The sequence below is a fragment of the Biomphalaria glabrata genome, chromosome 14 (assembly GCF_947242115.1).
Source record: "Biomphalaria glabrata chromosome 14, xgBioGlab47.1, whole genome shotgun sequence".
Classification (NCBI taxonomy): domain Eukaryota; kingdom Metazoa; phylum Mollusca; class Gastropoda; family Planorbidae; genus Biomphalaria; species Biomphalaria glabrata.
In genome coordinates, this window is record NC_074724.1 from 25,140,163 (window position 1) to 25,164,885 (window position 24,723).

The 24,723-nt window shown below is 40.4% G+C and overlaps 1 protein-coding gene across 1 annotated transcript; it reads right to left on the minus strand.

Annotated features, from left to right (window-relative positions):
• Positions 1 to 711: 711 nt before the first annotated feature.
• LOC106055213 (tetraspanin-1-like) lies at positions 712 to 24,577 on the minus strand. The gene is made up of 11 exons (XM_056010123.1): positions 24,229 to 24,577; positions 22,314 to 22,399; positions 20,850 to 21,031; positions 19,875 to 19,983; positions 19,552 to 19,626; positions 10,636 to 10,740; positions 7,958 to 8,059; positions 6,904 to 7,029; positions 6,459 to 6,545; positions 2,691 to 2,893; positions 712 to 1,564 (listed from the first exon to the last, which is right to left on the minus strand). Coding segments are annotated over exons 2-11 (1,038 nt in total). The 5' UTR covers positions 22,362 to 22,399; positions 24,229 to 24,577; the 3' UTR covers positions 712 to 1,563.
• Between the last annotated feature and the right edge of the window lie 146 nt (positions 24,578 to 24,723).

Genomic DNA, 24,723 nt, shown 5'->3' on the forward strand with positions numbered 1-24,723 from the left:
CACTCACCTTTTAATCTTTAAATTTTCTAATTCGAAGACAAGACAATACCTTGTATTTCTCTATCGGTTGAAAGACCAGCTTAGGCGTCAACTTTCCTTAGCTAACATAGAAGAGAGCACCTGGTTGCATGCGGCCTCAGAGCGAGACAGCTGGAGGTCACTCACGAAGGCCACGGGATACACATTTGAGACCAAAAGAAAATCCGCTACCGAGGACAAACGCAGACGGCGAAAAGAAAATCTAAATCGACCACCTGCGGACAATGGTTATGCCTGGATGTGGCTGGGGCTTCGCAGCCACGGAAAATATTGCACTTTTTGTAAATCTTCGGACTCGAAGACAAGCCTTATTGTTATTACAACGCACTAGTTTTCTCCGTGAAGTTTTCGCTCTGGAGTACTAAAATGTTTTACTTTGGGAAATAATTTTAAAGAGAATTTTAATTTTTAAGTCCTATGAATTGTAACAAATGGCACAGATAACGGGCTAAACTATGGAGAGAGAGAGAGAGAGAGAGAGAGAGAGAGAGAGAGAGAGAGGATTCAAAAAACATTTTCTTTTATTTCTTGGTGTCTAATATTCCCCTCGGATCATCTCCCTTGTTTACCTATTATTTAAGACAAAGTCTAAAGAAACTATATTCATGCAAAAAACAAATCTCACTTGAAAACAAATATCTCACTTGAAAACAAATATCTCACTACAGAACTAGTTTCTTGTCAATTTTATTCAAGTCTTGACACAAACAAAAATCAAACAATTTCTCTTCATAAAGCGGTTCTTTTTATTTTGTTTCACATTCAGGTGACAATCAAGAGGCATCTGCTCTTAGACCTAGTCAAGGAGTGCGTGTGTGTACAGCGAGTGTGTAGGTGTGTTGATGGTCAAAAAGAAACAAACACCGTAAATAAAAAGTCAACACTTGCAGAATGAAAGGACTACGTACATTGGTTGCTGTATGTTTGGCTGGAAATAGTATTTGTTCTCATCACACACAAACAAAGTACATTGGAGAAAAACAGCTGGACTCTCCCTTTAAAAAATAAAAGACATTATTGCGATTCATTAAATTGCTTTGCGCGAAGATAGAGAATGTCAAATCACGCACACTTGGTGTATAGAGATTGCTCGCCATCCTATTAGCACCGAATCCCATAGGGCACCACTCAGTGAGGCTTGTAATATACTTGTACCATCGCCGAGTTGATTATTATCATGGCCACGTGATTAGACAGTGACTTACATAAATTTTTGTTAACACGTATAATATATACATTTACAGATATAGTTCAATGTACACAGATTGTATATATATATATATATATATATATATATATATATATATATATATATATATATATATATATGGCTCTAAAATTATAAAAGTATAAAGTAAAAAAAAAAAACAACAACTGAACTATACATTCTTATATATATTTATATATATATATATATGGTCGCACAATACATTAGGGTGTCAGCAACGAGATGGTAAGTCCACGGGTCCACTTGAGTCCAAGGACACTGCGATTATAACCTGTGGTTGCCTTCTTAAATACACACCTGTGGAAGAAGACATCAGTTAAACATTGTGTACGATGGCCCTGGGTTATCACATTGACAACTGGAATTGCCTTTCGACATACTGCCTTAGCATCCCACTGAGCTAGGACATCTTATTGAACTATGACATTCTAATGGGGCTAGGACATCTCATTGGACTATGCCATTCTACTGAGCTAGGACATTTTAATGGGCTAAGACATCTCCTTGAGCAAGCATATTCTACTGGGCTAGGACATTCTACTTGACTAGGACATTCTACTAAGTAGTAGTACATCTCGATGAGCTAGGACATTCCACCGGGATAGGACATCCCACCTTTAATACCTCCCACTAAACACCCATATCTCTTACACACGAGTTGATTGACGAGACGTTAGTCACAAAACTAGGATCAAAAACAAAGACTTGGTTTGGGCTGTAAGTTTGTACCCTTTCAGTTTCATATGACGCCATCTTGGTTACCAACAACAGCTAATGCAGGGGACATGACTAGTATGAACAAAGGTGCATAACTCTCGGTTCCGGATGTATGAATATGCAACAAAAGTTCCAGCTTAGGGCCACAAGAATTATTTAGCACCGATATGTAATATCTGAACTTATAAACAGCTACAAAAGGGCCACATATCTTACATAGCTTAGGGCGTTTTCTTAGGGTACCCGACAACTCTTGTAATAATATAGCATTACAAATAGGGTGAGATGAACTAGTCATTTACAGCGCTCACACTTCTAAAGTGAGTTTGCTAACTCCTATTCGGCGGAGAAATGAGAAAATAAACTACACTATGACCACACGCGAACTGATATTTTAATTTACTATAGGTCAAAGGTGATTGCAACCCACCCTATTTACAGCCTAGTTTTGGTTGGTGTAACAGGTTGAGACAGTTTAATTTGTTAAAGTCAATGCATTTCATTACAGTAGCCAACCGTCTATTTTCCTCAGACAACCCAGGGCTTTCTTTCTTTCTTCTTGAATAAACAGCTTGAGCTGTGCCGCCTCGCCCTGTATCCTCTTGAGAGGATGTCGCGCCCTCCTATGGCGTGTACAATAGTCTGAGAATGCTGGTTTAGAGTTTATTGACTGTTTCAAAACAGAACTCCATGAGAGACTACTTACTACCAAATTTCTGTAGATTTGATTCGGTTCAGCTCTGGGTGGGCGAAAGTGCTGACTTTGGAGTAGGGAACGAACTTTTTGACTTTCGGCTGCACCACACTGTCTCTCGGGATCGTGCTCAGACGTTGCTCCACCGCAGACTTCCGCTCCTCTTTCGGAGGCGGGGTGAACTTGACCAGCACCCCGAGGACTATTTGCAGCATCTGTCCAGGGCCAAGAGGAAAAAAGATGAAACGCTATTAAGTCGAGACAAAGGAACAAAAATATTCATCAGCAACGTCATATCAATTTAAAATAATTACAGTGCAGCCAAGAGAGGGTTTTGAGTTTAAGGCCTCCTTTCAGGGTTTTTAAAAATTTGAATCACCTTTCAGAGGGTTTTAAGTTTAAAACACCCCAACAGATGGTTTTGACGATAAGTGGGGTTTTGAGTTTAAAACATTCCAACAGATTGTTTTGACGATAAGAGTTGTTTTTTTTTAGTTTAAACCCCCACTCCGAGAGTTTTAGGTTTAAAACTCCCTCCAAAGAGTTTTGAGTTTAAAATTCCCCTATTCAATATAAAACTTAACAAAGTAACAATTCCCTAATTCTATGAGTTTTGAGTTTAAAACCCCCTCTAGATGGTTTTGAGTTTAAAATCCACCAACAGGGGTTTTCACGCTAAAACCCCCCTTTTTGATAAAAAATCTAAAGCAAACTACAGTCACCAAATTCCATGAGCGTAGCCAATAAGGGTTTTGAGGTTAACCCTCCCTTCCAAAGAAAGGAAAAGTAAAAAAGCTCAGCTACCTATATTTGTTCCATTGCATAGTCTAAAGAGTTTTGTGGTTACCCCCCCCCCCCCACCTCTCCAATAAAAAAGCTGTAGTAAAACTATAGCTACCAATTTCTACCAATAGTTGTCTCCATTATTTAAGTGAATAACAGATTTGGGGTTTGACTTACAATATTTTACAATAAGAGTAGCTGGTTAATGCACTGTAGATACCTCAGAATATGCATTGTTTAAATACCGAAATAATGCATAGAAATAATGCTGGCAATGGCTGGTTATCTAGCGTCTGTCCACCAACTCCAGGAAGAGCCTAGTCTATGGCACACAAAACGTCCGAATGTGGTTGACGTGTGAAGGTCTCAAAAGAAGTGTAAACAGGTTTAATAATGAGTGCGTTGAGTTTGTAAGTTTTAAGCTTCATGGTAAGTTTCACTTTTTGAATTTATAATCGAATTTGAATTTTTAAAGATCCTCAGTGGAAAGGTCAAAGAAATAAAAACAATTTAGAGGGTGTGGCTTGGGGGGGGGGGCGATGACGTGAAGAATATTTCGTTTCTTTTTTGTATTTGTCCGCCCCCTCATGTCTTAGCCTAATAATCTTTTTTTTTTTTTTGCAATATAATGTTAAAGACAAAAGCTCATCAAAAAAAAAACAAAGGGGACGTCTCCAAATGATATACCAAGAGGTGGAAGGCTATTACTGTATACTCTATACACCAAATGATATACCAAGAGGTGGAAGGCTATTACTGTATACTCTATACACCAAATGATATACCTAGAGGTGGAAGGCTATTACTGTATACTGTATACACCAAATGATATACCAAGAGGTGGAAGGCTATTACTGTATACTGTATACACCAAATGATATACCAAGAGGTGGAAGGCTATTACTGTATACTGTATACACCAAATGATATACCAAGAGATGGAAGGCTATTACTGTATACTGTATACACCAAATGATATACCAAGAGGTGGAAGGCTATTACTGTATACAGCTTGTATTAAGAACTTCAGTTTTTTATGTTAAAATAATCACGAAAAGAACTATCCAAGTTCCACCAGTCTACGAAATTAGACGCAAATTCATTTCGACTGTTCAGTCATTACAGTGTCAACCAGAATAGTGTCTCTGTTGTTGTTTTGTTGAAATTGTCAGTGTTCTTTTTTTACATTCTGAAAAGTGAACAAAATCTGTTTTCTACAAAGTGTTTGGTTTGTAGTTTAGAGTTTAGGCGACAACAGAACTATTTAGACCAGGCATGTCAAACTCGTTAAGGTGTATGGGCCGCATAAAAACTTACTATGGTCTGAGGGGCCGCAGCCAAAAATCAGTTGCAAACAGCTTACTAGTTTTATGTAGTTAGAAACAATACAATAGAATACAATAATTAATCACATACCTGTCTCTTAGTTAGCTAAATTTGTAGTACAATTTGGTAATTAAAAATTACTATGATAGCGCATTTAATTTTTGTCCTGATGCTTGACCTTTTTCTGGGATACAAGTTTATTAAGTGAACAAGATTTTTTTCTTCATATTTGGTTTATCCACAGTCGTAATTTTGCTTGAAATCACTTCACATGATCACACGCAGTTGTGACAATTTAGTCTTTACTTTGAAGTTTCAAATTCAATTCTTGCAGGTGCCAAATCATGAACGCATTCGTCAGTATGGAAATGTTCAACCGTTTCACCTTTCATGTTCAGAAACAATACAATTTCTTCACGCAGTACAACAAATCTCTTCAATTCTTTATGATAAGAGAGCCAGCAAATTTCGTGTCCAATGTCATTCAGAAACATTAAAAATTGGCGATGATTTTAGCCACGGGCACGAATAAAATTGAGTTACTGAAACCAGTCTTATGACATGTTGGATGGCTGCCTGGTCGTGCGGTTTGTGCGCTGGACTGTCGTTCGGATTTATCGATGGTCGAAGGTTCAAATCCTGCCCGCTCCCATCTCCCGTCGTCCTGCGGGAGGTTTGGACTAAGAAGTAAACTATCTTCAACTCTGGAGGAACATCCGAAACATGTAAACAAACAAACAATTGTAATTGCTTTGTGCGTTAAGTTTCTTGGTGAATGATACACTGCAAATGAGCAAATTTAAATTTAGCATTAGTCTCTCTTATTTTTGCAAGTAGCTTTGCATCAAAACCATTTCATAATGGTTGTTAGACTAGCTAGCTTTACCAAAGGTAAATTGTACTGCAATATCACCTGTTATTTCTCAAAAACATCCTCGCTTGTTGTGGCGTTATGTATAGAACAAGTTGCTCCTCATGTAGGCCCTATGTCAAAATTCCTGTCACAGGCCCTTATGAATATAGCCAACTGTGTTACATTTGTTTACTCATCGAGAGTCAATTAAAATAATTCAAAATCTATTTTGTTCTTTAATTGTTCACGCGAGCTGATTGACATGTCATTTATTCTATCTGCCATAGTGTTCCTAATTAACGCAATTACTTTGAATACTTTTCACCTTTTCTGGACAAATTACTTCGGCAGCTTTAACGACACACTCCTTCATAAAATCCGTTTCACTAAATGATTTGCTATGGCTTGCAATTAAGTTTGAAAAATGTAGCTGGCTTTCATTGCAGACTCAATCTCGTTGTTCAGTTTAACAAATACTATTTTGTCAATGCAAGTAGCTTGTCATCTTTTTATTTTCCAGCGTAATAGTTTAACATTATTTTAATAATTTTTGAGGTGGCCAAGCGGGCCGCATGCAAGGTGGTGACGGGCCGCATGCGGCCCCCAAATGCCGTGTTTGACATGCCTGATTTAGACCATGCCCTGCTCACTTATGTTTTTTTTTTTTTTTTTTAAACACAGTGCATATTCTGGAGTCACTTTCACCCACAAAACGTCATATGAAACGAAATACAATGACAAGATAGTTAAGGTGCCTGGGTATTTGTCAGCTCTATAAATAGAAACATACACATACGTTGGAAATTGAACATATTTACCTCCCATATTATGATGAAGAGCAACAGCCCCATGATGGCCGGACCATGATTTTTGTTAATCTCTTTAAATACTTCTCCATAGCAGCCCTGGTAGAAATAAAGTGTCAGATGTAACGTTGGTACACAATGTTCCAGTGTAGTGGAAACAGTTGGGAAAAGTGATTGACATTGATTAGTCGCAAACAACAACAAACAAACAAAATCAAGGACCTAGTAATGTTTTAAGTTTTAATTAGCATCTACAGCTATATGGGATAAGCCAAGCAGAATGAGTCTTTCTTAGATTTTCTTTCTGAAATGTCAACTCTCTATAATTTATACAGTTAAAATTCTTTATGATTGACAAGAGGTGGAAGTTTTAGCATTGTTACCTCGAACGGCTCGTGGACAAAGCTCAACAGGAACAAAAAACTGACCAGAAAAAAATGCCCAGCTATTATCTCACCTTGGTATTTATCCTGGCTGCATTATCTCCCCCTGGCTTCTCTTTAGCACACTGGATCAGCTGCTGAAGTCCGTACTCTGCATTACCGCGGACGAAGTAGGCTCGTCTGCAGCAGGCTGGAGGAACCTAGCAGAGACAGACAAGTGTTTACACCACACCATAATGACGTTTCTTAATCTTAACCAGTCAGTAGTTTAATGGCACCTCGGAACAGGGGCAGACCTGACATCTGCCCAGACATTAGGACGATGGGCCTCCATTCGTATCCCTGTTCTCACAACTTGTACAAGTTCGAGAATGCACCAAAAACTAAACTCATGCATGCGTGGCGTGACGTATTTTATTTATGTCTGCGTGCGGGTAGACTGCAATCTCAATGAGCACAATGTTGTACTATTTTGAATGACTATTCTCATCAAACTTTGTTGAATTCTGGATGACTATAAGAAACACCGGCCGTATTCATCGCTTAGTATGTCAAAAGGATGTACAAGGGAATGAAGCTAAAAAAAGAAGCACGGTGTATGGTCACATATAAGGCATTACGATGACATTATTTAAAAAAAACCCCAGAGGTTTCTATTTTGAAGACCATACGATGTCACATACTTCAATTCTTTAAACATTGCCAATAATGTCACTTTCACCTCACTAGTACTCAATATACTCAATAAAACTACAATACAAATACAACTAATTTTTTTCTTACAAAAACAGCTTTGCGCCACCTTCCCCCTGTAACGCTTCTGACATTTGTAGAAAAAAGTGCCATAAAATGCGGTATCTAGCTACAGACAGTTTTGTTCTGTTTTAAGTTGTCTTCTTTTGCAAAAGTGCAATTTTTTTCCCCCAAGGTGGATGTCATCCGGTGCGGCCTGAATCCCACTAGTGACGCCACTGCTTCTCACAGATGTTCCCCTGAGCCCAGATTTCCACAAAAGAGATGGACTATAGCGCGCTGGGAATACTTTAGGATGAAAGCTGTCTTACATAAGAGTAATTTTATAATTCAATTAATTACACACTGTGAACGCTAAAAACAACACATGCTCACGTATAACTGAATGGGCTGCATAACGATACTTGGGTCACTTTTTTCTGTGTACGTATAATTCTTGGAAAAGTCGTTGACTGAGTTCACACCACAGCATTGAGCCTAAATAACAGAGATATAGGTCAGTGTTGTGTAATATATATGGAGATATCGCAAAAGTAAGACCATGTTGGATATGTATTATATTATCTGTATACAGTATTGTCATTGCCGATGTAGACAGTATTGTCATTGCCGATGTAGACAGTATTGTCATTGCCCATGTAGATAGTATTGTCATTGCCCATGTAGACAGTATTGTCATTGCCCATGTAGACAGTATTGTCATTGCCCATGTAGACAGTATTGTCATTGCCCATGTAGACAGTATTGTCATTGCCGATGTAGACAGTATTGTCATTGCCCATGTAGATAGTATTGTCATTGCCCATGTAGACAGTATTGTCATTGCCGATGTAGACAGTATTGTCATTGCCCATGTAGATAGTATTGTCATTGCCCATGTAGACAGTATTGTCATTGCCGATGTAGACAGTATTGTCATTGCCGATGTAGACAGTATTGTCATTGCCCATGTAGACAGTATTGTCATTGCCCATGTAGACAGTATTGTCATTGCCCATGTAGACAGTATTGTCATTGCCCATGTAGACAGTATTGTCATTGCCGATGTAGACAGTATTGTCATTGCCCATGTAGACAGTATTGTCATTGCCGATGTAGACAGTATTGTCATTGCCCATGTAGACAATATTGTCATTGCCCATGTAGACAGTATTGTCATTGCCGATGTAGACAGTATTGTCATTGCCCATGTAGACAGTATTGTCATTGCCCATGTAGACAGTATTGTCATTGCCGATGTAGACAGTATTGTCATTGCCCATGTAGACAGTATTGTCATTGCCCATGTAGACAGTATTGTCATTGCCCATGTAGACAGTTATAGTGTTGGGTAATTAGTGTTTCTACACTGTCTTCTTTGACATCGTAAAGTAACAGCCCCCCCCCCCTTTTAAAAACACAAAAAAAAACAGTTACTTGATATTTTGGGTTCTTGGAACATCGGCACAATTTAGGCCATTTCGTGCCCATAATCTCTAATTGGTTACTTCCCCTTTATGGCTCCAATGCTAAATGTTATACAACTAAGACTACGTCATTAAAATACGATGCCTTCATAACTCAAATAGTAAAAATTTATATAATTTCATACAAATCAGTTGTAAATATGTATACAATTACAAGTAATTAGACAATCTCAAATCAAAATTTAAGTAGTCAACCCCAATTCCGGATAAAGTCCAGTATTTTCCCAGGGTAGACAATAACAAACAGTGTCTTGTGTTCCAAAATATTTCCCTCTAATATCCTGGTATCTGGGGCAACCAAGGAGGGAATCTAGGAAATTTAGTAACTGGAAATTTAGGCACTGGAAATTTAGGGTAGCAACATAATTTACATTCAATAGTTTTATAATGTTAACAATTAAATTATAGGGTTGGTGGTGGAGGTGAAGCAGGTGAAGCGCGGAATCATCTTTACCTGCCCTGCCCTGAATCCTTTCATATCTATATTATTATAATGTTATTTTCCCCGCATTCTCATGATCGTCCCTTTTTTTCTGTTTTGTCAGCTTCACTTTTGTAGCATGGAAATGCAGTTAGAAAATGTTATAGTTGCTATTTTTTTGATGACGTCACCAATAGACCATAGCCTAAGGATAAAATAGACGTTAAAACTTTACAATTATTTTCAAAATTAATATCGCTATTAATGAGTGCCTAATTTACCGGTACCTAAATTTCTGGGTGCCTAATAAACAGTGCCTAAATTTCCAGTGCCTAAATTTCCAGACACCTCAAGGAGGATATGTGCCACGGTGAGATAAGAGTCACAGTACTCACACAGTGGGGTAGGGGGGGGGCTCTTCTCTCTTTAGCCCAAAGATATGTATCATTCTTTGTATAGACAATAAAATGAACCTAACTGGCTAAAACGTTTTGTGCCAAAATGTCCCGCCCCAAAACGACCCTCGCGGCTAGCTGTGTTTCGTTCAAAGCATGCTGAAGAATTTTATAAGGCCTGGCACTGGTCACTGTTGGTGTCTCCACTGGTCTTACAGTAAGCAATGACCATATACTGTAGAGCATTCATCATGGGAGCAACATAAACGCAGAGGGTTAGGGTTTATTGGGCCATAGGGTTTGGACAAAAATAGCCTCCTCCCAAACCAAAGTTCTGGATCCGCTAGTGGTTTGTGGGTGTGTGCGTGCATGTGTGTGTGTCCCCGGAAGTATAGAGGAGAAAAGTATTTTAATAAACCGTCTAAAACTTTTGTTTTTGCAATGTTCAGCACTCTTCAATTAAGTTATTTTGCTTCTAGCACAAAGTAATTTATGTTGATTAGTTGGCAATTAATTCGGTTTAATAGGACGTCCTTGACATTGTTAACTTTGTCTATTGAACTTTTAAATGTCTCCTAATCTTCCCCCTTTTTATTTGTTTTTTATAGTTTTTATTGTAAGGTCACCACGTTTCTTCAAATCGCTTTCTCTTTTTTTTTCGATAACCGTATTTCATGGCTTCAAGAACTCAAACTGCCTCCTAAAAATCTAATCGTAAACAAAGAACTGATTATTGTGATTAGCTTTTAGTGTGATCTACTCAGACTTTACCATCAACATGATTCCGTTCCATGCCATGGTGAACAGGTTCTTCCCCTCTATTCTGTAATCACTTCTCAAAATGTTGGACAACTGGTCTTTAGCGTTCTTGTGAAACTAAACAAAGACAAGAAACTGGATGTAAACAAAGACAAGAAAGTGGATGTAAACAAAGACAAGAAAGTGGATGTTAACAAAGACAAGAAAGTGGATGTAAACAAAGACAAGAAAGTGGATGTAAACAAAGACAAGAAAGTGGATGTAAACAAAGACAAGAAAACAACTGGATATGAACAAGACTACCATCTTCTTTCTATAGCTACAATCTACTGTCTAAACCAGTGGGAGGCAAAGTTCACGCGTACCGAGGGGAAGGCGGCGCCCTGGAAGCCGGAGCAGAGGAGGACCTGGTATGAGTATATAAATAGCTAAATAAAATATATATTAGAATTCATTTTAAGTATTTAACCTATTTAACCTTCAATGGGACAGGAGCGTTTGACTTGAAGCGAGACCATTTGTATAGAAGGCCTCAACACTAACCTGCAACGTCATAACATGTGGGCTGTTTAGACCGATAGCGTGTTGCTATGTCACAGGCTATTGGTCTGGTCTCCATAGCCCACGGGTTGCGACTGTGACAAGTCAAAAACTCGCTGTCAGAGTCACTCAAATTTATCACAGCATTAATTATTATTTTTCATTATTTATTTATTTTATTTTAATTATTTCCCCATCCTACCCCTGAATTCTCCACCCGCCCCACCTTTTCCTCTCTACCAGGCTAGACTTAGTCCACCACCTTGGAGAAAATTAGGCCAGTCCTTTCATTTATCTGCCCTTGACCGGGGCAAAGATAGACACGTTCTCTTTAGTCTTATCCGCGGATGTCCGCCGCGATTGACCCCCCCCCCCCTTGGGTGAAATGTACGTCACTCTCCCCCCCCCCCCCCACGTCTCTCTTTGATCTAAGAGATTACACGGGTCAACACACCGCGTGATACTCCAAGGTGCGGCTCAAGTCTACTTCACCCATGTGTAAAATAATGCTAAGCCTAGGACCTTTCCGGTGTCCGCCCACACTTTTCAGGCATATATATAAAGTTAACCAACTCAAATCACCCTCTCTTTCTCATTCGAGCTGAGCTATCGAGTCTGGACTATATCACTCATTCTTTCTCCTAGAGGAATACCTGGTGGTAAGCCGAACTTAATCACAAGTTCCATCTTAATTACTCTGTGTATATTTCCATTGGATTTTATCATGTGTATTTTGCTTAGTTCATTTAGATTTAATTAGTGCATTGTGTATTTCTCACTGGCGTAAGTAGAAAACATAAACATGTGCTATGTATGTATTTTAGTATTGCATTAATCTATTAATGCTATGTTGCTCGATTGATAGTTGATGCAACCATGTATATACTTGTACATCTTATTTTATTTTCTTTATCTCGGCTGACAACCGTGATAATTTTACTAGCGCACTGATACTGCGTTTAGAGAAGATATATGAATTATCTCCCCTTTACTCATTTTACTCTAAGGAGAGTTGCGCCGCTTGAAGGGACATTCAAGCACGCTCCATTGTTCTCGACCCACGGTCATATGCAAACAAAGCGTCTCGGTCACTGACCACCGCCCAACTCACCCCCCCCTTTTCTTTCTCTATCCACCTGTGTTGTTTATTTGAGATTATTATTTCCCCTTCTACGTACATTCTCATATTATTATTTCCCCTTTTATGTACATTTCTATATTGCTACTATCAGCCATCTATTATTCCAAACCCCATTTGTCATCTTCTCCCAATTATGCTCTAAAGCAATTTTACCAATCTGACGAATGCACCTCAGTGGAGGGCATCGATAAGATGCATGAGAGACATGTCCTAACTTGTCTTTACTTATCCGCAGCCTCCCTCAGGTGTCTGCCTATTGCCTAGTTATTGGGTCAACGATCTATTTACCTGCAGTTGTGCTTAGTGCTATTCAGCACTGTATTTGCTATCGAGAATCATCTATTGCCTATTTATCGGATCACTTACCTGCCTATTTGTTTGATATCAAGAATCACCTACTATCTATGTGCTTAGTGCTATTCAGCACTGCACTTGCCTACTGAGATCTACTCAACTCTACCACTTGGCGCTATCGGCATTGCCCGCCTATTCGACAGCCCACCTGTCAAGCTATTAGGTGCGACGTCCCTATAGACCAGATCTGGGTGAGACGTCATAGCTACGCCAACCCTCTGCAACTCACTGGACATATCCTGTCAACCACGCTGCCCACGGCAGATCAGCTCTGCCCGCAGTAACCTTGTGCCCACGGTATCCGGCCACCCGCCATACTGTGCCCACTACAGATACTAGAACTTGGGACTGAGACTCCACAAGAACTATATCGCCGGCGTCCCTCTATCCGCTAGAGCGCCACTTCCAGCTGCAGAACCTCAAGCCAGGACACAGCCAGCTGCGACATCAACAGGAAAACCAGCTAAGTCAGAGGACAAAGTGACATACTCTCTTATTAGGTGCAAGAGTGATGATTAAACATAGAATATACTAGAGATAGATACAAACCCTCCCCCTTTTATCCTTATATGTATATTTATGTAAATAAATATTCTTTATTTTAACTTTTGTATCTATCTTTCATTGCTTTGTCTCGTTGCGTGTCTGCTCCCGATTCATATGCTGATAAGTGGGGTGTGATAGCATTAAAAATAATCATCCCCTAGACATAAAACGTGCCAAACTCACGTCACATTTCCCCACCTGTCACATTTTGGGGGCCTGTCCGGGATTTAACCCATTAGTACAGCAGGCACGAACAGGCAGCAATAACTAAATTCCATTTCAATATTTTTTTTCTTAAAATATTTATAAGTATCATCACTTCGCATTATCAAGAGTGTCACTTTTGTCATATTTTATCTATTATTATTATTGCATTTCATGTGTAATATTTTCTTGCAGGAACTTTGTGATTAACATAGGCAGACACCACATTCCTTTTGCACTCCTTCCTATAACCAGCGACTCACTTTCACTAACCCACTTTCTTTAATTCTAGCTCAATCCTACTATCCATTCTATCTGCCCCTCCACCATCCTAGTACCTCTCATCTCCCACCCCTCACCATTATGGCCAGCGGCACACGCTCGAAAGCGGACTCTGACATGAAGCAGAAATTAGCTGAATTGAAGGATTTCGCAGCCACCATATTTGACGATGAGGCAGAACGGAAGGAATATGTGAGAGCACAATTTGAGGAGCTCAGAAGAAAGGAAGACGAAAAGGAAGAAAAAGAAAGGAAGACGAAAAGGAAGAAAAAAGATTGCAAGACGAAAAGGAAGAAAAAAGATTAGCAAGGGAGCATGAGCTAGCAATGAAGGAAAAGGATAATGAAATTGCTAAAGAAAGGGAAAGAAAGGAAGCTGAAATGGCTATTGCTAAAGAAAGGGAAAGAAAGGAAGCTGAAATAGCTATCGCCAAAGAAGTTACAGAGCGAGAAAGAGAGCAACAAATAACGGCGAGAGAAAAGATAGCCGCGGACAAAGAGAACGAGGCCGCACGCCAGGCTTCTTCCGAGTCTCGCCCGGCTAGCCCAGCATCCTTTCAAAGTTCTTTGAACGGTCTACCCCACATGCCAATGGAGCACTTCGACGACAAGACAGAGAACATCGAAGTTTATCTTGTCCGTTTTGAGGAAGTAGCACGCTTTTACGGTCTGCCAGAGGAGAAATGGTGTTTCCGGCTATCCCAATGCCTCCGAGGCAAAGCCTACGAGGTTTACTCCAAACTTCCCTCCGGCCAGCGAGAGGACTACGCAGCCCTCAAGCAGGCGCTACTCGTCCAGTTCGAGTTGACCGCCGAGGCCTACCACAAAAAGTTCAGAAGTTCCCGCCTCGAGCGCAGAGAGACCTACGGCAACCTCTGCGAAAGGCTGGACAAGTACCTTGTCAGGTGGCACGCTCTCAGCCAATTGCCAGAGACTTTTGATGGCCTAGCATGCCTCATACTCTCTGAGCAGCTGTTGGAATGCATGTCCCCAGAGGTCAGAGTTTATGTCAAGGAGCAACAAGCAACTGCACCCGCTGACATAGCTTCCGCCGCTGACCGGTACTTGAACGCCCGAAAGGACTTAAAAGGTAAAGCAACCGCGACAGACCAGCCAACAGACCAACCCACTTCTCCTGCTCAATCCAACCTTGCTCCTAAAACTCCCCAGCCCAACCAGGCACCAGGCCGGCAATCAGTCCCTCATAGCCACAATAACCGCCCCAACCACCAGTCTCGCTATAACCAGACCAACTACTCTCAGCGTGACTCACGTCATAGCGCGCGTGACAGTAGACCCACTCCACAACGGCAGCAGCAGGCCCCACGGACCCTATCTACGGTGACGCCAGTCCCTCAACCCTATGTGATTGATCCATTTGACCAACCAGAGGAGGACACATACGTCGTCTCCACGATGGCCGTGGTTCCTCAACCCACTGCCATTGATCTCGGCCAACCAGAACTCCCACCAGTGCTACCTCACCCCATCTCTTCTCCTCCGGGAGTAGAGAACATTCTGGCTAACGGTGTCGAAGTTTTGGGCCTATACGACTCAGGCTGTTCGTTCGGCGCGGTTATCAATAAGAAGCTGATTGACCCATCGGATCTCACTGGTGGAACAGTGACAATCCAGTCCATAGACCGTGGCACTCCCCCGCAGGTTCTACCTGTCGCGAGGGTGCACGTGGAGTGCAGATACGTACATGGCACCATTGACGCCGCCGTCATGGACACGCCAGTGTATGACTTTATTCTAGGCTCCAAATATGTCCCTCTTGGAGTAGTCAACAAGCCATACTTCTCTCTGCCCGTCGGTAGATCGACAAAGCAGAAACGTGGCAGCAACCAGCAGGTTGGAAGCCCTGGTCGCCACGCTAACACGCATAGTCCCGACTCATCAGCGAAGCTCAAACCACTTTACCCTGGCATTGACACTGCTAGGAAGTCACGAGTTAAAGTGTGCCCGCGCACTCGTGAGGATCTACTTGACCCAGGCTACTCAGCCAAAATTGACCTACATTCCTCTGACATTGACAGTGTCAGAATGCCCCGAGGTAAGATGAACCCTTGCTCTCGTGGACTCACTCCTCTTTGTGGCTTCTCAGCCACCAGTCCGAATCAACTTCCCCCTGGCATTGATAGTGTCAGGAAGTCACGAGGTAAGCCGAACCCTCGCGCTCGTGAAAATACTCCTCTTCATGGCTCCTCAGCCACCATTCCGAATCAACCTCCCCCTGGCATTGATAGTGTCAGGAAGTCACGAGGTAAGCCGAACCCACGCGCTCGTGAAAACATTTATCTTCGTGGCTCCTCAGCCACCAATCAAAATCAACCTTCTCCTGGCATTGACCGTGTCAGGAAGCCACGATGTAAGCCGAATGGTCGCACTCGTCTGGACGTTCTCCGGCAGAACTCCACATTCTTTATCAAGCCACTCTTCTCTGACATTGATCGTGTCAGACGATACCGAGGTAAGCTGACCACTTACTCTCGTGAAGAAGCGCCTCACAGCGGCTTCGGAGGTAAGCCCCAACGAGCACACGTGCCTTGGGCACCCCGCCTAAGCCCTAATCACACTCCCCAATCCGCCCCAGGAAGGAATTATTACTCACCCAGTCGCCCAATCTACTCTCCCAAGAAACCCCAAATGTTTCACCCAGGTGACTACATACTCAGGGACGGGAAGTAGACCACGGACAGACTTGGACAGACTCTCCTCCTGGCATGGCCACCCCTTTATTTTTCCATTTTTTTTTCTAATGCTGTGATAACAACTGATCTTAAAGTTAGAGTGACATCAGTCTGCTCGCACTTTATGGATCTTTCTGCGATAGATCCATCTTGGCGGCGGCGTATGTGACAAGTCAAAAACTCGCTGTCAGAGTCACTCAAATTTATCACAGCATTAATTATTATTTTTCATTATTTATTTATTTTATTTTAATTATTTCCCCATCCTACCCCTGAATTCTCCACCCGCCCCACCTTTTCCTCTCTACCAGGCTAGACTTAGTCCACCACCTTGGAGAAAATTAGGCCAGTCCTTTCATTTATCTGCCCTTGACCGGGGCAAAGATAGACACGTTCTCTTTAGTCTTATCCGCGGATGTCCGCCGCGATTGACCCCCCCCCCCCCTTGGGTGAAATGTACGTCACTCTCCCCCCCCCCACGTCTCTCTTTGATCTAAGAGATTACACGGGTCAACACACCGCGTGATACTCCAAGGTGCGGCTCAAGTCTACTTCACCCATGTGTAAAATAATGCTAAGCCTAGGACATTTCCGGTGTCCGCCCACACTTTTCAGGCATATATATAAAGTTAACCAACTCAAATCACCCTCTCTTTCTCATTCGAGCTGAGCTATCGAGTCTGGACTATATCACTCATTCTTTCTCCTAGAGGAATACCTGGTGGTAAGCCGAACTTAATCACAAGTTCCATCTTAATTACTCTGTGTATATTTCCATTGGATTTTATCATGTGTATTTTGCTTAGTTCATTTAGATTTAATTAGTGCATTGTGTATTTCTCACTGGCGTAAGTAGAAAACATAAACATGTGCTATGTATGTATTTTAGTATTGCATTAATCTATTAATGCTATGTTGCTCGATTGATAGTTGATGCAACCATGTATATACTTGTACATCTTATTTTATTTTCTTTATCTCGGCTGACAACCGTGATAATTTTACTAGCGCACTGATACTGCGTTTAGAGAAGATATATGAATTATCTCCCCTTTACTCATTTTACTCTAAGGAGAGTTGCGCCGCTTGAAGGGACATTCAAGCACGCTCCATTGTTCTCGACCCACGGTCATATGCAAACAAAGCGTCTCGGTCACTGACCACCGCCCAACTCACCCCCCCCCCCTTTTCTTTCTCTATCCACCTGTGTTGTTTATTTGAGATTATTATTTCCCCTTCTACGTACATTCTCATATTATTATTTCCCCTTTTATGTACATTTCTATATTGCTACTATCAGCCATCTATTATTCCAAACCCCATTTGTCATCTTCTCCCAATTATGCTCTAAAGCAATTTTACCAATCTGACGAATGCACCTCAGTGGAGGGCATCGATAAGATGCATGAGAGACATGTCCTAACTTGTCTTTACTTATCCGCAGCCTCCCTCAGGTGTCTGCCTATTGCCTAGTTATTGGGTCAACGATCTATTTACCTGCAGTTGTGCTTAGTGCTATTCAGCACTGTATTTGCTATCGAGAATCATCTATTGCCTATTTATCGGATCACTTACCTGCCTATTTGTTTGATATCAAGAATCACCTACTATCTATGTGCTTAGTGCTATTCAGCACTGCACTTGCCTACTGAGATCTACTCAACTCTACCACTTGGCGCTATCGGCATTGCCCGCCTATTCGACAGCCCACCTGTCAAGCTATTAGGTGCGACGTCCCTATAGACCAGATCTGGGTGAGACGTCATAGCTACGCCAACCCTCTGCAACTCACTGGACATATCCTGTCAACCACGCTGCCCACGGCAGATCAGCTCTGCCCGCAGTAACCTTGTGCCCACGGTATCCGGCCACCCGCCATACTGTGCCCACTACAGATACTAGAACTTGGGACTGAGACTCCACAAGAACTATATCGCCGGCGTCCCTCTATCCGCTAGAGCGCCACTTCCAGCTGCAGAACCTCAAGCCAGGACACAGCCAGCTGCGACATCAACAGGAAAACCAGCTAAGTCAGAGGACAAAGTGACATACTCTCTTATTAGGTGCAAGAGTGATGATTAAACATAGAATATACTAGAGATAGATACAAACCCTCCCCCTTTTATCCTTATATGTATATTTATGTAAATAAATATTCTTTATTATAACTTTTGTATCTATCTTTCATTGCTTTGTCTCGTTGCGTGTCTGCTCCCGATTCATATGCTGATAAGTGGGGTGTGATAGCATTAAAAATAATCATCCCCTAGACATAAAACGTGCCAAACTCACGTCACATTTCCCCACCTGTCACAGCGACATCGCAGGTCAGTGGTAAGGCCTTCTAAAACGAATAGTCTTGTCTTGATGAACTCGAGGATGAGTTGTGACGATCAAGCCCATGACAAGCCCACTACCGCCTCAAACGTGTCTCGATATCCGCCCCATTCCTTCTTTAATTCAACTTAATACACCTGTACATACCTGTATTTGTTTCCATGAGGGAGTCACTCAACCATTCAAGAATGTATATCGGACCGGTCAGAATAATAAACCCTAGGACAGTGTTTCTCAAACTTTTGATCTATGTGTACCCCCTTTTATAATTTGTGTAATGCCGAGTACCCCTCGCCACCCACCACACTTTAATTTATTAGCAGAACATAATAAATGGGTATTTTACAAAATCAGCATAGTTAATGGGGTGCAACGCGTACCTCCTCCAAAGTCTTCCCGTACCCCTGGGGGTACGCGAACCTCACTTTGGGAAACATTACCCTATGACAGGTATGAAAATTTTATCTTATCTTAAAAAATACAGACGTTACTTCAAAAAAAAAAAAAAAAAAGAAAAAAGAAGACGATAACGTCCTAAGCGTATTACTAGGTCAAACTAGTCATGCGTGTTAACCAACGACTTAAATTCTAACAGGCTGACTCAGGCAACCATGAAATCTTATGAAACACTTGTCTGGCAACCGCTAAGTTGATTGTAAAAAGTAAATCGAATAAAAACTCGGTATTAAAATTGAAAGTCGTAAACAAATCTTTAACAAATTCTAAAAACAAAGTTAAAAAGTTAATCTAAAGTTTAAAAAACAAATCCTTGTCTTCCTAAAATAACTAACATTGTCTTCCTAAACATCATTGTTTTCCAAACAAAACTTACTGAAATATCCTCAGAGGTAGCAATCTGAACCAAATAAAACTGGCATGCGGTGGCAATAAGACAAAAAGCAATAAACTGAAATAAAAAAGTGTTTTGATAATGAAACCAATCTATTACTACACCTCAACATTCACTTCCATTAAAACAAGAGAAATATTACAACAACAACAAAAGGTACTACTACTTTATACAACTTATAGAGCGATTGTTTTTCTCTTAATAAGTTATGAATGTTTGATTAAAAAAAATGTGTGTGTACCTCGCTCCATTCCCCTTCCCTTTGATACCATGTGACGATGGTGCACGAGCACTCCTCCACTTACCAAAATAATGAGCGGGGTGCTGTGTTTCAGAGCTGCTACGAATCCCACGGCCGAGAAGATGGTCACTACAAATCCAGCAAGAATGACTATGGCACCGAGCCAGGATGCCCTTTGGGTTGTAAAGCATCAACATTTGATGTTAAGGACAATGTAAAAAACAAGTTTATAAAGGAATGGAGAGAAATAGAAGACACATTCACAATGCAGGGTCATGGGACATTGAGCTGGTACAGATCTATGAATACGGTTGACAACAGAGCTTGTCAACAAGATTAGAGAAAAGACAGAGCGTATATTGAGTGAAATGGCATCAATTATTTTAATTTAATCGGTTAAGCAACTTTTAATAGTCTAACAAAAATAAATTTGTGCCATTGGAAATATTTTTTTTAAATTGTTTGTTTGGTATAAATTTCATCATATAGCATGCTCATTGCTTTTGTGGACCAATAGGTGAAGGGAGTTGGCGTAGGGGGGTATCTAGAGAGGTTTCCATTCAACGGGAATTTAGACAACGCCTGAATAAGAACTCGCGCCTCAATGATAGAAGGCCGACATGTTTGCCACTGAATTATTCCAGTACTTATAATATAGAAGGTTGTAGTGTTAGTTTACAATTTTTAGCGTACGAAGTAATTCTCTACACAAGGCTTATCTCCCTTTAGCTTTGTACATTTTCCATTTAAAATAAAATTAATTACGACTAACTGATCAATTTTCTGATTGATTCGTGTGTTGTCATCGACTATGAATAACTTTTCAAAGTTTTAACTTGATACGAGAATAGGAAGTGGGAGAAATAACGTGTATTTGTGCCATACAGACAGACAAAAAAACAAGAATTGGCTTATTGATAAAAGATTTTTTTTTAAATATCATAAAGCTACAAAATAATATTGTACAAGTTCTTAAACGTAATGGTATACTACTGGACATTCCAAATGGTGAAAGAAGAACAAAGCAACACATACTGACCAGTCTCCCAGGTTGATATCATCCGAAACATTCATTTCCACGGGGCAAATGTTTTGTTTACTGGCCGTGACGCAGACGTTTAGGTCAATGATATCCCCCAGCCCATGGATGTAGTTGCTAATCAGCTTTCCAAGACTGAAGCGCATGATTGCCCCCAAGGCCAGTATAACAATACCCCAGATCTGTGGAGAGAAACACAGCCAACTGAGAGCAAGGAAACCCTGCTGGAACAAACACTCAGTCAAATGTGAAGCTATGGGATGAAACAATGAATGATGCAGACATGCTACATACATGTTACAGACATGCTACATACATGTTACAGACATGTTACATACAGAAAGGCAGCAGTAGAGACCTTATGTTTTTTTAATGAAAGAAAATGGTGAATTAAATATGGCAAAACAATGGACAGTTCTGACCAGGGAATGAAACTGGAATTAGCATCAACACATTCAACAGAAGAAAACAGAATCATTGCGGATCAAGAGACTTATAATACTGGAGAGGGGGGGGGGGCTTGAGAATGACCTCAGAGTCTCAATGTCTTTAGTGGTTCTCAAACAGCAACCATTGGATCTGACGGAGTTATCTAGACATTTAACAATGAAGTCACCTAGCACCAAACTCTAAACACACAATCAATACCCAACTTCTAAGCAAACATGTACAATGGAACCTTCGTGCTATCTAGAAGAACAAATACAACAGGTTTGTGTACATTATTTTGATCCTGTGTACATGTCTACTTAGCTCTATGCCTGTATGGCTCTGAGTACATGACCGCGTGGCTTTGTCCATTTGGCTCAGCCTCAGTGTACATGCCCACTTCTCTGGCTCATTCCTGAAACCTACGTGTCCAGGTACTCTACACTTAAGGGCCATTACAAATGATGTATATTCGTGTGTAGAAATACAACAACAGAAAAAAAACAACAACCTGCGTTACCAGCTCTACCATAAAAGAGGTATGTCTATAAATCTAGAGCTAGAGAGTATAGTTCACCGTTATCAGTTTGAACCCTTTGCCGAGTCATGTTATTTTATTGTTTTAGATCAGCGGTTCTCAACGTTTTGTGCTCGGAGACACCTTTTTACAATCCCCCACTTTGCCGCGACCCCCCCCCCCCCGCAAACACACACAGCAATAGAAGAATAGACAAAAACAATCCATTTTTTCGATGGTCTTTGGCGACCCCTGGCAAATCGTCAATCAACCCCCAAGGGGGTCGCGACCCACAGGTTGAGAACCCCTGTTTCAGATTGACAAATCAACTTCCTCTACTCCCTAGGTTCAAGATCTCAATGTGCTCAACCTTTTCACCATTAAACACATACAACTAGGTGTGTTCGTGTCGTGCGTGTCGTGCTAGGTGCTTTAGTGTGTCAAACTAATTTTATTGATACAACTGTGTCGGGCAGGTTAACATCTACAATCCCCAAGAACACAAAAGCCAGACCTACCAGGGATATGGCCATGGTTACGGCAAGTATGTAGTCGAACCTTGCCATGCTGTAGTCTTATTACGGACGTGTCTCCATGGACGCAGCTAGGGGAGAAGAGAGTGATCAGAATAGTGTCAAGCATAAGCTTTCGTCAGGTCAATATATCCAACCATAGTTCACAATAATAGGTTTAATGAAACTAATAATGTTCTTTTAAAGCTAATTTTTCTGTCTCCATTTTGTATAAGTACTATAAGTTAATGTCTCAATTTAAGCGTCTTCTATCAAAACTTATTATCGTCGACAATCAATACCTCAGGCCACTGAAACCTATGCGGCCGCAGTGGGCCCTGCACTTTCATAGGCACCGCGCTAACTCTAGGTGTACATTATTAAATTAAACCATTATAGGTTGAAATTGAAAAAAATATACGAAAAAGTCTTGGAAATCTCCTGAAATTATTAAAATCTCGTTTAACAATAGACCAAATTGTCAGTTTGGGGTATCATTCAATATGGTAAAAGCCAATCCTACACGCGATTAAAAAAAACGGTGTTGTCAGTTTTCATTTAATAAAACTGTAATACAAAGACAAATTTATTTTCTAATACAAAATCTTAATTTTCACTTATTGTTCTTATCCCTACCCAGACTGGGCCCCACGCAATACGTTTCGCATAGTACCTGATTATCAACATTTTTTGAAACTGTAAATCAGCCTAAAAATGAACACTCATAAGTAATGCGCGTGTCTGTTATATCACTTTTGTGTAACAATTCATTAAATGCAAAGATTCAAATGTCAAAGTTATCTTTTGTCTTCAATCAGAAATATATCTAAAAACAACATGACACTAAACAACAGCTGAAATAGAACTTAAAAACATTTCCTGTTCCTAGATATTGATTAGCCTGTACAATGGTATATCATTAGTTTTATTTATAAATCTAGATCTAAGTAAAAGAGGGCTATATTACAAGATTCTACTTTAGATCTCTATGTCACGAAATATCAATCAACTTCTGACTACAGACGAACTTCGAAAAATCAAATTGAAATACAGTATACATCTTGATTTAAGTAGACTTTATTTTTAAACAAGATACATCTTGATCTAAGTAGACTTAATATCTTTACATTAAGATTTCGACAAATCTGAAGGTCTTTATAGATCTAGATTCTAGATGCATAGTAGATCTAGATCTAGATTCTTTTAATACTTTTTGTAGTGTAAATCTACTAAGGCTGATGTCTGATGTAGCTATGGTTCTATATTTAAAATATCAAGACCTAATCACCTAGCTAAAACGTAGATCTATTAAATTACATTACATGATGATTTAGAATCTAGAAAATTTAATCTAGATCTAGAGTAATACAGATTTCTAGATTATAGATGCCTAGAAGGTCTAGATCTAGACTAGAGTGTCACTAGAGGCTTATAGTTATAGGCTAATTCAAATCGAGTCTGAATCATAATTTACAAATAGATCTACAAAAACAAAACCTAATAGATCTATAATACTCAGAAAAACACAAGGATAAAGGCACATTTCTTATTCCATGTGCTAGAATGAAATTGTAGAAATACTCCTTGTTCCCTAGTGCATGGAATGGGTTGCCTGAGTCAGCCAGGAAAACCAACGACTTGGCAGAGGTTAAGTCACTGCTAACATGCATTTAATTGATTGACACAGAGACACGCCTAGGACTTAGTCACTTAGGACGTAATCAACTTCTCTCTTGAAGTAAAGTCTAGATAATTAAGATAAGATATTAAGATAGATTCTAGATTCTACGAGTCTTGCAATAATTATAATGCAACATACGTGTTTAAACTTCCGGGATAGATCTAGATCTGTGGTTAGTCTGGCCAACACTGTGGACCAGTTCATTAAAGTTAGCTCGAGAGAACTAAAGTAGACACTTACCTGGTGGCTGGATTTTTTCTTGTAAGGCTCCTGCAGCCTCCTTTGTTTTGGTCGCTCTTTGTTTGGTAACAATACTCTCCTAAACTTGACTTAGATCTACTGACTTACTGACTTACTGACCTAAGTTGGTATGTACTTTGTCCAATAAGTGTATTGGACTCAGAAAACATGGCTGACAGACGGGAGAAGATGGTCGGGCGAGCTCTTGTGATGATGATCGCGATGGTGGTACTTAAAGTTGCGAGAAATGATAGGAAACCGGCCCCTTTGTAGGCCAAAAGGGTTTCTCGCTATTACGGGCAAGAACCCATGAAGCCGTGACGTGGAACATGGAGACCTCAGTGCGTTGGGTTCGAGAGTTCCGAACATTTTGATGACGTCACCAGACGAGACCAAAACATTGTAAATTAAAAACATAAACTCAAAATGTATTCATAAAATAATTGTTATGCTTTTAGATCTAAATTTTATAATCAGCGATTTTCATCTACGGCG